Source organism: Pieris brassicae, chromosome 9, assembly GCF_905147105.1.
Source record: "Pieris brassicae chromosome 9, ilPieBrab1.1, whole genome shotgun sequence".
In the NCBI taxonomy this organism is placed as follows: Eukaryota; Metazoa; Arthropoda; class Insecta; order Lepidoptera; family Pieridae; genus Pieris; species Pieris brassicae.
In genome coordinates, this window is record NC_059673.1 from 2,594,979 (window position 1) to 2,612,509 (window position 17,531).

General features: G+C 33.0%; 1 protein-coding gene across 8 annotated transcripts in view; it reads left to right on the top strand.

The window, feature by feature from the left end:
• Positions 1–17,531, top strand: part of LOC123714029 (A disintegrin and metalloproteinase with thrombospondin motifs 4) — a 110,289-nt gene that overhangs the window by 39,055 nt on the left and 53,703 nt on the right. For all 8 annotated transcript variants that reach the window (XM_045668042.1, XM_045668039.1, XM_045668038.1 and 5 more), the window contains one exon: positions 3,201–3,297. In XM_045668042.1, the coding sequence (XP_045523998.1) occupies positions 3,208–3,297 (90 nt within the window). In that variant the 5' untranslated portion in view covers positions 3,201–3,207. The remainder of the gene's footprint in view (positions 1–3,200; positions 3,298–17,531) is intronic.

A 17,531-nucleotide genomic window follows, 5' to 3' on the forward strand; every position in this document is an offset into this window, starting at 1 on the left:
GTACTCGCAAACCCTCTAGCATGGAGAGTGACCATAAGTTTGTATTTTTTTTGCGCAAACCTCTCACGTTATGTCACAATGTATGAACGATTCACCAATTCGAATAAACGTGTTTTATGATTCCCTTTTGACCCCAAGGAACTCCACGTAACCTTACTCAAACCGGTCTCATGCATATCGCACTGTTCCGCGATGCGTCGTCGTTTTATAAGTACACTGACCTGTTTGTTTGTATTGCCATGAATAATCTATGAACAGTCTTTTTAGGTATGGCACTACTCTTTGATTCTCAACAGTTTGAAAGATAATTTACAAATCCATGTCTATTTTATTTATAAAACAAAATAACATCTAGATCATATCCACATGAAAAAGCAAAACACTCACTACATTTTAACAAAATATTTATATAAAGTATCTAGCTAACAAATTAATAAGTTAACAATCATAATAATAAGCCTTTTTCTTTGATGTATTACAATAGTTGGTAGTTGCTATATTACAGTAAACAAAAATATTGATTGTTGATTGTATGTAAGCTTAGATTATGTTAGTATTATATATAGATTATTTATGAATTACCAGGAACCCCGGTTTGGTTAAATGCCTCCTCCAAAGATGCCCATTTTTGTGGGTCTTGTGTTATGGAGTGCCAGTTTATGCCAGCTGATTTTTTCAAATGATCTTCCCAGCGGTATCAAGGGACCCTTCCGCCTCTTGCCTGGTGGTCCACATTCTCGCCACATGGCCAGCCCATGCCATATCAGTTTTTGAGCAAAAGTTAAAGCGTTTGTAACTTTAGTGAGGGCTCTTATGTGTCTTATTTTGTCCATTTCCTTAAGTAAAAACAATAACTAACCTTAGGTTAAGTTATTATTAAATGAAGTCCATTAATGTAAGGCTGCGAAGATGGCAGCGTTTCCCCATTGTATAGCTATTTTATTTATATTATCACGACTTTTTCCCGAAGTGGTAGGCAGGGATCGAGGATTTCCCACTTCTTTCAAGTTAGTCAAGATGCACGATGGGCATCGTGACCACTAATTTTTGTCACAAGGTAGAAAACTTGTTACCATGTTTGTCCATAATCTTTATTGAAATATACATGAACATAAAATACGTATTAAAAATTAATTCAATCAAAACATTTTTGATGGCCACCCACCCATTCTTCGAGACTCCCGCGGGCTGTTTCGCATAATAATTGTCAGAATTCATTGATTGCATATCAGTTATAAGTCTTCGTTAAGAATTTAAGTCCGAGATTTTATGATTTAAAAGTGAATTGATGAATTTATAACCCACCACAGGATTATTGGTTTGAATTTTTTTTTCGTAAAATTTGCAGAATATAACTGTAAAAGAAATATAGCGTTATGTTATGTTATATAATGTGACAGACATTAGCGTTTTGCTACCCGATGCATGGCTCGTTGTGGGACGCGATTTTCGGTGATTTTACTAGACTTGACTAAATAGAAAGGTACTACAAAAAACATATACTCTTAAATCGTAAAAACAACTTTAGATTACAGTTAAATTCATAAATAATCTTTTATAAATGTCAAACCAATATCAATAGTTATAAAATGCGGCCCTTAAATGAACAATTATCTAGAATGGTATAATAATTAGTAACCTTTACAACTGGTTAAGGATGCGACCAGATCCGGTACGATGTTTTGACATGTGACCATTCGTACGATATATTAATTTATAGGCAGCATTGAGATGCATCCGTGTACATCTGTATTGTAATAGAGCATCGTATTTAGTTCAATCCTCACTTGTTTACTTATTTCATCATAATCATTACAGACTGTACGACACCTTGTAAGCCTTAAACTCCGCAAGTGTATTATATATAATAGTATATTACTTATTTACTATGTAATCGTACAGCTAAGAAAAAAGAATTACACTTAAAATATAGCCAAAGATGGAATACATATTTACAAAACGGTTCAAACATCTACAAGGTAAAAATAAAATAAATAATATTAAATACATTTAAGTAAGTTATACCTAATTTGGCTGTGATGTGTGTTGGGTTGTGATTTTGCGCTATGAATATTCTTAATACTTCAAAGTTCTAAATCAATTTTTCATATAGGTACCACAATGTATAATTATGCACGTCAAAAAACAAACATATATGAAATGCTTCCAATTTTACATTTACGGTCAGTTCTCAAATCAAGGTCGTAGAACGGAACTCTGCGCCAATCTTTTTAATCGGCAATTTTTTTGTTTTACACAATGTTTGTAAGCTGCAATTATTACACCATGTTCCACATGACATCTTAAGTAATTAATAATAATAAAATAAATTCAAGACAGATTTGTCCTCTATCAGCAGGAGGCATGGTGAAATAGGAGCACGCACTTACACTCTCATACAACACGCAAATACGTAGTCGAAACACTCATTATTGTTTCGAGGTCCTTATATACCACCATCCCACCATCGCAGCTTCGGTCTACCGGGTTATCTCTTGCCACCAGGTTCAGTATGGACATTGGGGTTTTATCTTCCGTCTTTTTACATATTCCAACCAATTGCACCTGTTGCATATTATAAATTGTTCATTCTATGTTTGTTTGTTTAGTTATTTAGAGTGCTTAAACTATGCACAATACTTTTTCTTTCGATCTGTGCAATTATTTGTTGAAGAGAAGGTTTAAGACATTGTGATTTGACTTAGAGCCAATCGTTGAAGGCTTTTTATTTTTATTAAGGCTATATGCCAATCTTTTTACGTCAATTTATCCATATTGAAACTTTCCATGTTTTTAATGTTAAAACCACATTAATTTTATTAATCATTTAATTAGAATCAAAATTAAGGAAATAATGAATTGCGGCTACAACCTTTTTAGGTCTGGGCCTCAGATTTATGTATCTGTTTCATGATCTGTGCCTGATACACGCCGTCGCTTTCTGGGTCTCAGGCTTTTCTCTCGATGTTTTCCTTCACGGTTCGCGCGAATGTTAAATACGCACATCCACAGTTTATTGTACACAGCCGAGGATCGAACCGACGACATCAGGGATGAGTCGCACGCTGAAGCTACTAGGCCAACATTGCTAGCTGATTATAACTATAGATTTTCATATTTATAAGAAAGTATAGAATACGTTTATTTATTTTACTCGAGATTTAGAGATCAAATCATTTAAAGACTGAATTTTGTTACAGCGTAACCATGGAGGCGTTGCTACCTGTGTCCGTCTCGTGGTTATCCACTTTAGTTCTTCTCTGCTCTTTCTTTTCAACACACACCCTTGACACAAAGGTAAGTTTTTTTTATCATTAAACACTTTTCTTTTTAATTATTTTTAAATTGAAAAAAAAAAATATCGATAAAGCCTTTAACGTATCTATAACCAAATTTGTTTGAAATAAGAGAAAAAAACTTCTTTGATTCTTCAGTATTTTAACAAAATTTCTTTGAGCAAAGCAAACATTCATAAAAGTAACAAGTATAATCACTATATAAGAAATGGTACTCAGTTTTAAGTTACAGCCCGAAACACTTTGAGTAGGCCAATTGGGTCATTACAAGTACAAAATATTTTGAGATTGTATCTGAGAATATGATATTTACGAATTTATTTTAATACACAAAAATCATTAAATTGTGTGCGTAAACTAGTGTACACACGTAAGAAGTGTAACTTCTTTATGACCTTATTTTTCGAAAAATGATCTACTATATGAAACTTTACAGAAATTGGTTAAATAAAGTTAAATTAGATAAAGTTTAACAAAAGGCTTTTATTATCATAGACATGAATACAGATAATACAATAATTTTATTTTACCTTATTACTACTAAGATTATTATAGAATTTCAGTAATTGTAATAGACATTTCTATCATTTTTATCGTTATTATATATATATATATATATATATATATATATATATATATATAATAACGATATAATTTGTCATTAATGGCTTCGAATCTCGTCGTATCAACCGTGGCAAGAACGAGAAAAAGATGGCGCGTAACGGAAAAATGTGACGGTAATTTTTTTTCCAACGCCGATAAAGAAGTTTCATTTCAAAAATAAAATCAGCATACCATTTTTTCATTTATTATTCGAAGATAAAAATACATTATACATGATATAGGTGTGTTCTAAAATGCATTACGAGTAAACAATTAGTTATCGGTTAGAGTTTATAGTTTCTAAGACTGAACCCATTCAAATGAAGGAAATTTTAAATCTGTTTTTGAATAGTATTCCTGACATTGCATTGCATACAACATAATTTTCCAAAACACCGTAACGCCCTCTTCGTCGCCGATACCATTTTAGCCATGGATTACATCACACCTGTATAACATATATACATCCTATTGAAATTTATTCACTTTCTGAAGTAGCAAACGGCTTATATTAAACTAGAATTCTTATTTGATAACTATGTACCGTGAACATAAGGCTGTGTATGTACATGTGCTTGTGAGTATATGTAACCACTCGTAAAAATGCGACAAAAAAGAAATTCTAAGTCAGTCAAATTCTCTATGCCATGTGTGTATAGGTAGTGACTTTAATCTTAACCTTCGATTATTAATAAACAACCAAAGTGTTGTAACACACAAAAAAGACATTGTATTAAAATTAACATAATTGTTAATTAAGATTTAAATTTTTTTGTACGAATGACGTTCATTTTGACATATTAAAATTACATTTTAATACAATATCCTGCTACCAAAAAAGTTTAAATAATTATTATGAGTTTAGCCTTTCGCAGAAGTCAATTGTGGTAGTTAAAAACTTTTAGCCGTATTCTTGGATTAGCCTTCTTAAGATCTCGTGTTTATCCTTTCTAGAACATATAACAATATTTGATGGTCATCATTTGTAATGTGTAATGTTTGAAAGCAAAAATAAAATAAATAAATATTGATTGATAATTGATTACACCAAATTTGATATCACAAGTCTATTGAAATGTTTTTTTTTCTTAGTGGAAGGCTTACTCGATGTTAAGTGACCACTGACACTCTACTAGAGCACTCACATTGCCCAAAGGCTCGCAAGGGCGTTGCCGTTTCGCGACAATAGATGGCGTTAATATAGACTTTTAATATTAACGCCATCTATTGTCGCGAACTTAACCGTTGTTTTGTAACCGCTGAATGAACTTTTGATATCAATCTTCCTCTATTAGTGTAGATGTAGCATAGGTAGAAAATATATGAGCATGAAATTCTAGTTTGCAATAAAATTGTGGGAACACAGGTGTGCAAAGTCATATATATGTAAATTAGACGCAATAAATCCTTCGGTGGGCATGAGCAAAAATTCGACAGAAATCATATATTAATTTGCCCTGACTTCTTCTACCGTTAAACGTTTTTAATATATCACTAATTGCTTCGCTTTCTTCAGCCGGTAGCTCAGGTCTGAGCGTCGTGATCAGCAAGGAAACATCTAGACAGTCTGCTTCCACCGGTTTCTGTCCAGCTCCTCTTTTACATTGTACAGTTTTGGGACGGTGAGTCTTTCACTTGATCGGTCCATCTGATTGGTTGACTGTTAACAACGATCAGTTTTCCCGAAGTCCCTCTGCTCATCGTATGGATAATGCCCAGTTATTCATAAGCAATAAATCAGCGTAAAATTTTACCGTCTCTTTTCATCACAGATGACTCTAGTGCTAACAGATAAGCAGGACAATACAATTAAAATAATTAAATAAAATGTAGGTCAACTGGTGGCCGTAACGCTTAGAGTGTAGTTATCTCTTGCAAGCATCACAATTAAAATAAATAAAATGGTCTCTGACGTAACGTAAAATAAGGGTAAAGATAACTGTGAACACTCTTTCGTAGTCGAGGTTTGGATGGCAAACAAAGGGTCCTGTGATTAAATCATACCTCCAACTCATTCGGGATAAAAGGATTCTAATAATACCAGTAACATAAAAATTATGCCTAATCAGCTAATAAACGATTGATATACGAATTCTTACAAAAAACTGAGTGAGTCATAAGATTAATTATTCCTATCAAATCTTTAGACAAAGATGCTTAAAAAGAAACGTGTGTTTTTCCTAAACTATTTCATACTAGCTTCGGTCAAGAGATATATCAAACTAATGAACCATATAATTTACGGTACATTGACCTCTGTCCCGTTACTTATCAATTTGGATACTTCTTATATAATGAAATAATCAAATTTAATATGTATTTATTCTTTATTTGTCTTTGGTTAGAGGGTATATATATCTTAATAATGCATATATCATTCACAACTATTTATTTATATAGGTAACACAATGTGGTTATGAACGTAAGAAATTACATATATAGAATGCTTCTAATTTTACATTTACTCTCAGTTCTCAAAACAAGGGAGGGCGTAGAACGAAAGAGAAGAACTGGCAATAAACTCTCCGCCACACTTTTTTCAATGAAATATCGTTCGTTAATATTTGTGTATATGGCATTATGGGTTATAAATAGTTTTCTTATGAAATTATATTTTGGATGTTTTTCGTACTCTTATTATGATTTTTTTAATTCAAATGCAATTTTCAGCGCCCTCAATTATGGTGTACAATCTATATAGTAACTTGCTGCCCCTGCGAGCTTCTTTTCTCCTTAATGTGATTTTACTCAGCCTACCTTTTTAGTACATACCAACATGGATCATTTGGGTATGCTACCCCAGAGACTGTCCGGTTTTCTGGAATGAAAACTTTTTAGGTTTTTCTGTGAATTTCTATTCTCTTTATAAACCACTGAGTTCAGGTCATAATGTATTAATTAACTAATAAAAATCTTGGCGATCACAGAGGAATGAAAATCAAGGGTTGTATGCATTTTTGTATGCTGTGTCATAAAATGTCTAGAAATAGTTTGGTGGATGAAAAATAGATGACGACCAATTTGCAGACCTAACCCATTCGGAATTTCGGAGGAGTTTCATTACAAACACCGTGACACGAGTCATTTCTCCCAGCTCGTCTCTTGGCTTGAATTTTGCAAAGATCAATGCATTTAGCTGTAAAACTACATAAAATTCCTGTATGAAATGGACTGTAATTTGTATCTCAAAAATGGTTTTTCCATTTAGGATATATGTGATCTCATTGTTGACAGGAAATTGTTACATTCTCGGAAACAGTCTCTACAAATTAGATAATTTGCATAAGTTTTATGAGGTACGAAATGACTAACATTAACAACCTAAACTGCTTAATCATACTACTTTACATCACACACACACACACACCATTGTGTTGTGTGTTGTGTTGTATTCCAGTCTTCTAAATAAAGCCTTTTTTATAGGAGGCCTCATCTGATATGCCATAACCACTTACAATGCCAGAAGGCCTTTTAAGAATTGGTACGCTCTATTATTTCGGAACCAACTCGACTTAGGATCCTTCAAGACCCTAAGTCGAGTTGGTTCCGAATAACTTCAGTGAGCAGTGTTTCCACATAGTGATGGTACGCAGCAAAACTACCTTTTTGTATTCATGCCTGGTATTTTGTATACCGCCTTGACGTCTGATAATAAAACTTGCTATGGCCTACCAGAAATTTTGTGTCGGTATGGGCCAAGGCTGTACATTTAGCTCACTCAAGTTTCGTTTGTTTTTCGGCAGCGATAATCTAAATCGTCGTAGTTACACCCCGAGAGTATAGGCTCTCTTACGCTGAGACTGACTGATTGACTTTATCTGACTGTGTTTTTTTCTATTTAGGCACCCCTTTCTTTATAATAAAATCTCTCCCAATCTGTGGACTCTTGCCAAACTATACAGATATAAACTCACAAAACGCTTAAAAATCCTAGACAATTTGGCCTTATTATATATTTCTAATACGACTTTTGTTTGATTAAATGTAACACTAAGACATTTTTTTTCTTTAAAACAATTGTATTCCAGTCTTCTAAATTATGCCTAATCAGCTAATATGTCGAAGCCAATAGCCAATGTACATAGCTTAATTAGCCGTTCAATCAATAGCCTAGCATCTTAACTAAACAGAGTTTAACTAGCGGCCTGTGAGATGTTCATCCAGTTGATCAACTAGGCAAATGACTTGGATTGATGACGTTTCATTACTTTCTGCCACTTTGATGGCCTTCTTAAAGTTGATTGAAAAATAACAAGTACAATGGAAGAGCAGTGACAATAATAATATGAATTTATCCGTGACTCAAGCTATTTAAATTTTAAAGAATTATTTTTCGTGTCAAATGTTTCATCTCTTTTATTCCTGCCACATGGTCAATCTATCGTACGAATGGCCTAAACATTATTATTATTAAACGAACAACAGTTATTTAAATGTTGTTACAAACGCTACGGCTAAATATCATTCAGGCCGCTAGTTAAACGGTGCTGCTTAGTTTAAATGCTTGGCTGTTAAATAAACAGCTTATTAATCTACGACACATATATTATATGATTGTGTGATTCTCAGTTTCAATATAAAATTATAAACAGATTCCTTAACGGAAATTAGCAAAAGATAACCTATGTGGGTAATTAAATCAAAGATTGCAAGTACTAGTGTTGCAACCCTGACCCGTCCGGTTTCCTCGTCTTGAGCCGCGCCCTTGACGCCGAGAAAGGTGATTTAACTGTGAATAAATCTTAAACTTAAATTAACTTATTTCTCCACGATTCCTGTATTTGTTATATTTTTGTACTATCAAGATGAAATCAATTTATATTAATAATAATTAAAATGTAAATAGTACTAGTAATGTACTAGTAAAAATTTGGTCCATGTACAGTATGGACTTTAATGCTGGCATTTCCTTGCGATACTTATTCGTTGAGCGAGGAAAGCACCAGCTGGGGTCACCGATCACCAGACGCAAACTTAAATCTATACTTAGCGTCTGTGTATCTATTATATTCTTGTTTCATGAACATTTATATTTACTTTCGGTATTTTTATTTTTAAATTAAAAAAAAACACTCGTAATTAGTAAGTATTAAAACCTACTATTCGTATATGGCTCGGAATATATAGATCACCATGTTTTACACGAAAAAACATAGACTCATCATCGGGTGCGCCCTCGGACTAAACTCATCTTCATCAGTCATGCCATTTATATAGGCCTTAACTTATAATTATTTACATAATTTTAAATTTAATTTTTTCCGACGTTTCGCATGCTTTACAGCGTGCGTGGTCACGGTGACTGAAGACAAAAGGTGTTGAATGTCAAAAGTATCATAGCTGTAGAGAAAGTTGTGTTATCTGTATTTATTTCCCCGGAGTTGGTATCGACTAAAAGATGACGTATAAGTTTATAATAATACAAATAGCTTAAATCCGGTTAAAATAATAGTTTTCTTTCAATGTGTAAAAGCTATGTTAACCAAAGACAATACTAAGTATTTAAATTAAAAAAAAATGGATTATACCATTTTCAACTATAGGCCTACCTACAGTGTACTAGCGCTGGTAAAAGCGTGATTCCGTTTTCCGTATTTTTCTACTAAAGGTGCGCATGAACTTTCCCCTACCACGCATAATCTTGCCATGCTGCGTGCTGTAAAAGAACTGTTCTTATATCGTTCAAAAGGAGACTTATTGTGACTTATTTCAGTAGAAATTATATCTACTAGGTTAATAGCAGTCATGTTTTAGAATAATTAATTCCGCTTGTTTCAACATTTTGCGCACGACTTGCCCTAGAAAAAATTTACGAGATATTACGATTCCTTTTTTAAAATTTCTTCTATTGCGAAGTATTTTTATAATCTGTGTAACTCATGTCAACAGATAATACAACCCTTCTACTACTATTACCGCGTTACGCAAAACCAATTTGACCGCAAAACCTTCAATTCTGATCTTGGACTGAATTAGGCACGTCCACGAACTAAGTAACAATAGTTGTCTCTCTTATTCCTATGGAAATAAAGACGCGAATGGAAGAGCAAGGTAGTGCGGTTTTTAATTGCACTTTCATGGTTTGCGTGTGAGTTTCATACTGATTTTGTATTGGTGTCGTATGTTATGACCGTTTGAGGCGTGATTTTCATGTCAAATTTGTGGAAATCTTAGGCTTTGACTATAACAAGTTTACGCAATATTGTAATATGTATTCACTAAAAAGGGTGAGTTTTTGCAAAACTTTTACTTTTATATTCCGTATCATAAATCTGTTAAAAAAAATTATTTGGAAGATTTTTAATCATACTTATAAAAAGCTTATTATAATGTCAAATTCAAAGTCAAGAATCATTTATTCATATAAATAACACAATTTACACTTATGAGCGTCAATAAAAAATAAATTAAATGCTTCTAACTTTACATTTACTGCCAGTTCTTAAATCAAGGGCGTAGAACGGAAGAGAAGAACTGGCAATAAACTCTTTGCCACTATTTTTAATTGCCAAGTTTTTTTTTGTATTACATAACGTTTGTAAGGAGCGCGCACTTTTTCGTGGGAACAACACGCAAATACATAGTCAAAAATAACTAACATCACCGCATACACGAATTCAACTACGACCAGTCACCACAAGTAGCACCCGTTCACGAGTATCACGCATGGCCAGTTATCAGCCCCCTCGCCATATTTTAGGCAGAATTATATTATAATAATAATAAATCCTTTATTTATCCACAGATTATTGAAATACATTTAACAAATATAGATCGAAATAAAATTTCTACTACTCTAAGATGCGGCCTCTGTACGGCAGAAGGCCTCTTCCTTACTTACTTTTTCCCCCATATTTTATTTCTTGCTATCTTCATCAATTGTTTCCAGCCACCCCTTCATTCCTGTCGGCCCATCTGGAGCAGTTCATTCGGTTACTGGATTAAACCATCTGCTTATTAACACATTAACTGCCGACCACTCGGATCCGAAAGATGTTTTTTTATATAAAAATAATAATAATTATTTACATTCATACATATGTTCACGCACTCATATTTACTTAATCAAAATTCGCCATAAAAAGTTTTGGTTTCCGGCTATTACTTTGATCCATTGTTAAGGCATTCAATGTGTTAAACCATCCCTTTATTAAAACTAAATGATATGAACTTGATTTTATAAACAGAGTTTTATCGATAAATCACGTAGTTAAGACGATAAGCATTAATCAAATTTAACCACAGATTCACGCACTACTTAATTTAATTCAATTATTATGGTTTCCAAAACTTGGGAAACGAAAAGTGAGATTTAAAATCTAAACCTAAATCTCTGTTGTGAGTTATATTCTTTGAATGAAATTATACATTATAGTTTTTCGTTTCGCAATGAACATTGTGGGTCGCAGAGTCAGAGATGTGAGTGATTAAGGTACTAGCTGGGAAGCTAGCGGGGGACCGCGAACTTCTTGAATGTTAATGTGTTTTTTTACTTAGCCTACCTTTTTGTAGCTATTTATCAATTTATACAAATATGCTACCACATAGAAACTTCGCTTTTCCGGAATAAAAACCTGAGTACTAAATTATACTATATATTTTTCTCTCGATAAAAACCTTTCACAGAGTTCAAGGTAGAAAAAAATACTTGAATTAGAATTCGCTTTGCAACACATTCTGCAATTAATTTTTATTTATAAATTACAATTGAAACTAGATTCAGTAATATACTTCAATCTTTATATCCAATAGAATAATAACTGTAGATTATATATTTTTTTTTAAACATTTGTTTATCACAGTTTTACAATCATTTATTAAATTTAAAATTATAAGCAGGTACTAGGTATTTTCTTTTAAATGCATAAACATAACACACTGAATAAAGTGAGATATAGCTCAGTGTAAAAAACGAAATTAGTCTTATTAAACTGTTCCAACGCGTCATACTTCACTTTCCGACACTATGCTTTTACCCTTTCCTGATCAGGGACAGATACTATATCCAATTTTTATGAGATATAGAATGTCACATTTGACAGTCGTGCTATCTACGTGTATAAGCAATAACGATTCGTATTCCTACCCACGCGTTAACCGTAAAACAACAGACGGACTTACATACCTTTAGCCACCTTGAAAGTGACCTAGTATTGATAACGGCTTATCACGCACCCGGAACAGGATATCATGAGGCAAAAGATATATTGATAACGTAATTAATGCAACTCCGGGACCGAAAACTGCAATAAATAATATATATAATATTATATAGTAATAATATAACAGTCAGTTAGACTCAGTTATATTTGACCTGATTTAGGAATGAAATCCAGACCAGACTCTTAAATTAATATTTTAGTTTTGGCTTACTCAAATCTTCATTTATTTATCTACAGGCAAATTGCAACGAAAAATAAATTGAAGTGATTTGTATGTACCACAAAACCTTTTTAAATCATAAGGTCTTAAAGAGTTGCTCTGGCCCGGCGCCCAGTCAGACCAATAGGGAAATGCAGTGATTGCCTACTTTGATCTCCAAGTATTCCCTGTCTCGTTACGGCATTACAATTATCAAGTTTCACTGTTCCGTGTATTTTGAATTAACTCTCTACTATGTGGAACCAGTTGCCTTACCAATATATAAATATCTGGCAACCAACTTGCCCTCTGGAAATGTGAGTGTCTATCAGCGGTATCACTCAACATCTGGTGAGCCTCCTGCCCGTTTGTTACATAAGAATAGCCAGCTCATCACAGTCAGAAATAAAATTACATTTAATAATTTGCGCTCCAATCAGGAGTCGAATTTAAGGTCAAGATTTTTTAAATTGTCTAATGTAAAACATTATTCAGGAATTTGCTTTCCAACTTAAAAGAAGGTGGTCTTTAAATTTAATAAATAACTACAGATACCGGCAAAATTCTTGAGCATTAAACAAGGGAGTGGGGGAAAGTTTGCGCATCGTACACAGCGCGGTTTACATTTGGTTAAAGCAGATATAGTGAGGAAAAAAACCCCAAAAAAATTACTACATTTGTTAATCCGAGTATTGACCACCTCTTGTAATTCAGCGGTTATATGTTACCTGTTAGATTTAAACTGGTAAAGATATTTTAAATTTGTTTTTCGTTGTAAATAAATCTGCCTAAACCCATTTATTTATTGTTCATAAAAGTAATATTAAAATATTTAAAAAAGGTTCAAAAAGGCGTTCTTTGTTCCTTCGAAAGGGCAAGGTTAAGAAACTCAGTATTTGTTGACAATATTAATATTAAGACGCTCGTCACGACTTGCTTTTTACAGTCCTTTAGCCGCTTAAAGAGTCAAATCCCCTTACTCATATAAATCAGTTTTATTATATAGTTGACTAAAGCATTTGTGCCATGATATAAAAATTATAAATAGCCAAAATGCTGCTCATTATTGATTAATTTTTATATTATTTTTATTAGTATACTTAAGGTCCTTCAAGATAGAGCGCACACAGTCCTATAAGGCGATCAACACTTGCAAGCCTTCTGGCTCTTTGCCTCCTGTATAGAAAACTGTTACATCTACAGAATATGTTTGAAATAAGGGTGGGAGCAGAAACATGCATTATTGATTAGGCAAGTATGTACTTACCAACAAAATTATTGTTGTTTCGGGAGTCAAACTTAGCTATAAAACGACGGTATTATTAAAAATATTTATGAAACTATATTTAAATAAATAATACATCAAGATATTGCTAATAAAAAATAATAAACTTTTTTTTCTCACTTAAACTTCGTACATAAACAAGTATCAGTTATTTATTATTATGTATAAATGTAAAATACTTAATTGTGGTATTATCTATAAACGAAAGTGTATTATGGTCCCTCCACCTTATGGAAATATAAAATATAATTGTACGTAATTGTAGTATGCAATTATATTTTCACCGTTAACGGAGGACGTCCTGTATGAGCTTGTTTAAGCTCACCTAACAACTTTCCTTGTACTAGCATTCATTTGAATACTAAATTAAAAAATCACAATTGAATGAATGACTTCATTTCCTTCGTTCTATCGTTAATTGACTAAACCAGTTGTCAAATGTACAGAGTTCGAAATAACCTCAAAATTGACTTGGCTACTTTTGACTCTCTCTCTTCAGTCAGTGTATAGTTTTGACGACGATGAATCGGTCACATGATGGCCTCGTGATTTTTTCCAACTATAAACAGTTTCTTAAAGTTCTCATCCCGTCTGCGCATGTATATGGCTCAAATGAGATACAATTCGCTGTCAAAATATGGTAGGCAAGAGAGTGGCTAATTTGACAAAGGAATTATAAGGTTTTTTTTTATATTTCTAATCTATTAAACAGTTGTTTAAAATATCAAATGAACTATCTTTCTTCCTAATAACGTAGTGAAGGTAAGAAGTTGCGGGAAAAACTATAATTTAAATGTATAGCATCTTACATTTATAAGCCAGAATTCAGAATGTAATAAATTCTCGGTTTTTAATGCGTATTACAAGAAACAGATACACCATAGATAAAAAGCAGAACTAAACTATAGATACGACATACCATATCCATGTACAAATCTAACGCAATAGTCTCGGAAGGGGGAAGACAGTTATGTCACAAATGTTGCGTGACTGACAGCTGTCTTCACACTCCATTTATCCCGCCTAATTGAACAATAGTATATTAATCTTCATTTTATTATACGATTTACCTTGTGCTAGACTTTAGAGCATAGACTAAATTTATAAAGGTGGTCGAATTGTTGTTCAAAATTCTGACGACAAAAATATCCGTTTTGTGCTCTGTGTCTTTTAATCATAGAGTAAACAGAATGTGGTCGAAAGAGACGAATGAGCTGGTAAATCGGTAGTTTTCGGTGGAGTTGGTAAATCGTCCTTTTATGTTCTAAATTAAAAATACTAAACTAGTTACTTAAATACTTATAATATTGTCTTACAACATATACTCAAAGCTGTGTAAGTAACAACTGGATAAGCGAGAAATCTCTATTAATGAGAGTATTTAAAGAGAGCAAAATGACGGGACCCAGGTCCCGTCATTCCTCTCCTAAAACCTCTATACAGTGGCACATATACGGTTTTCGGCGTAAGAGCGTTGCTGTCATTTTTTTTTAAATTTATTTCATAACCGTGGATACAGAGTCCTTCAGTCAAAATCATAGAGGGTACATAAAGTCCCGCTTAGTTTGACTTCCCGCCAAAAAAAAATGGTGTTGCTGTCATGGATATTAGTATTACCAGTAAATAATTACCCATTATGGAGAATTATTTGAAATCATGCAGGCTAACCGAACAATTTATTGTCTTATAAAACAATGTATAGTATTCAGAAAATTCAAGTCAAGGCTTAAATAAATGTGACACAATCTTAGGAATGACCCATATGGTAGGTATTTTTACCTGTACTATTAATATAATATCTTTTAAGATACCTAGAAATCAGAACCGTTCGATAATTCAAACTTTGCCATTGTAATTAATAATGCAAGCAATAAAAATAAATGCATTTAGTTGGATTTTTATTATATATAAAATTATTTATAAAGTATAGAACAACAGAAAATAAACAATGTCAGTCTGATATTACAAAATGGCGACGGTAGTACCAATTTCAGTCGCCGGCCAAGAAAAGTACATATGTGGCACTGTAAGCATGCAACATGAAACCTCTTTAAGTGACAGTCAATATTCACGGGTGATCCTCTATGAGTGACATTGATACTTGCCTATACCTCTATAAGTGACAGTTAAACAAATGGAACGTTTGCTATCTATGACACATCTTAAATTTCGCGGAACTCTTATTTAATTCAAACCAAATATGTGTCTGTTATTGTTTTGTTATTATATGCCGAGGAACCCATTCTACTCAAGAAGCCAAATGTGTATTTGCAGTATTTTTAGACGTCTATATTTGACGGGAAGCTAGAAAGTCGGCTGAGTGAGAAACCTCTACAAGAGAAAATGAGATGTTGTGTTTCACTGTATTAGTAGTATTATGTGTATAGTGTGTAGAGTTAAAGGACATATTGGTAGACCATTTTTTATATTATGGCAATAGTTATAACTTTATGCCAATTTCAAGTAAAAGACTCAATTTTTATGTTATAAATTACGAAATTACATTCAAATTTGAATTTAAAAATTCTAAATTGATAATAAACAAAAATAATCCTCTTAAATTGAAAAACGAACCACATGAATGGAATTCCTTGTCAAATCCGTTAGGACTTCCGGTTTTGTACATTGTAAGTATATCGATTTTTGGCCCAAAAATATCGGCAATCACACCATTTACACGACAATTGAAAAAATAAATATTCAATTTCAAGCATATTTAAACATCGAATCGTAACGGTTTACGTAATAAAAGCCGGTCCTAAATAAATTCCTTTATTTGGGTACAATTTGTTTGGAAAACTGATATTTTGTATACGTTGACAATTTTATGCCCACTTTGCTAACAAAGCATGAAACAAAACTTGTAAAAGTGTAAAGTGATATGTACGAAATCTCGAAATCTTATGTGAAAAACTAAATGAAACAAAATTCATATTAATTAAACTACAAAAATATGTTGGTAGATAAACTATTCAACTTTTGTCATAAATAATGAAACCCTCCATTATCTATGTCAAGAAAATCATTAAAAACTGCATCTGTCTTCGTCACGAGAAAAATGAATTTGTCAATGGTTAACAGCCATGACACAATACAAAGCGCGGCAAAAACGCCCGCGCTTTCTTGCTAGCATCAAAAGGTTTGCCCTTTACCTATTGACACAGATTATAGCACAGAATCGCAACTTGTTAGTCATGCATGTGCACAGCTGATAATGAAATTAACCCATACAAGTTTTTATAATATTTGACCATTATCCTTATGATTTATATTTATAAAATAGTGCCTTTACTTTTGATTTGAAATTTTTGTATCTGTTAGCCTCAGGCTAAAGTGAAAGAAAGTTATTGACAACTTTGACAAGTGGACACTGAAACAGGAAATTGTCTATTGTTTGTTTGTCACTTCCGTTGTTATTTCGATAGTGTCAAGGTCGTTATGCGTTTTATAATTTAATTGTATTTACAATGGGTAAATATTTGACATTACCGAAGGTTAGAACAAAAATATCCTTCGAATATTATTCAAAACTTAATACTAGGAATAAACGTATCTGAGAATCTCTAAGTGGTTTTGTAAAGAACAATAATACCTGGGCCTAACTCGAGTAAATGACATTAGCTGACGCTATGTCACGTGACCATTTTTATACAAATTTGTTTGGCGTTAGTGCGTGACCACTGTCGAAAAATTATGTTGTCTGGAACTTTTTTAATATTTTGTATGTAAATATATATAAGAGCCGTGTTGGCCGAGTAGCTTTCGCGTGCGACTCCCACCCCTGAGATCGTAGGTTAGAGTCCCGGCTGCGACTTCCTTTCTAAGTGCGCATCAAACATTCGCTCGAAACATCGTGAGGTAAGGCTTGCCTTAGACCGAAAGAGGCAACGGTGTGTGTCAGGCACAAGATGAAACAGATACAAAAATCTGAGGCATATGATGATAGCATTTTCGTGGTTTATTTTCTTTATCAAGTATTTAAGATA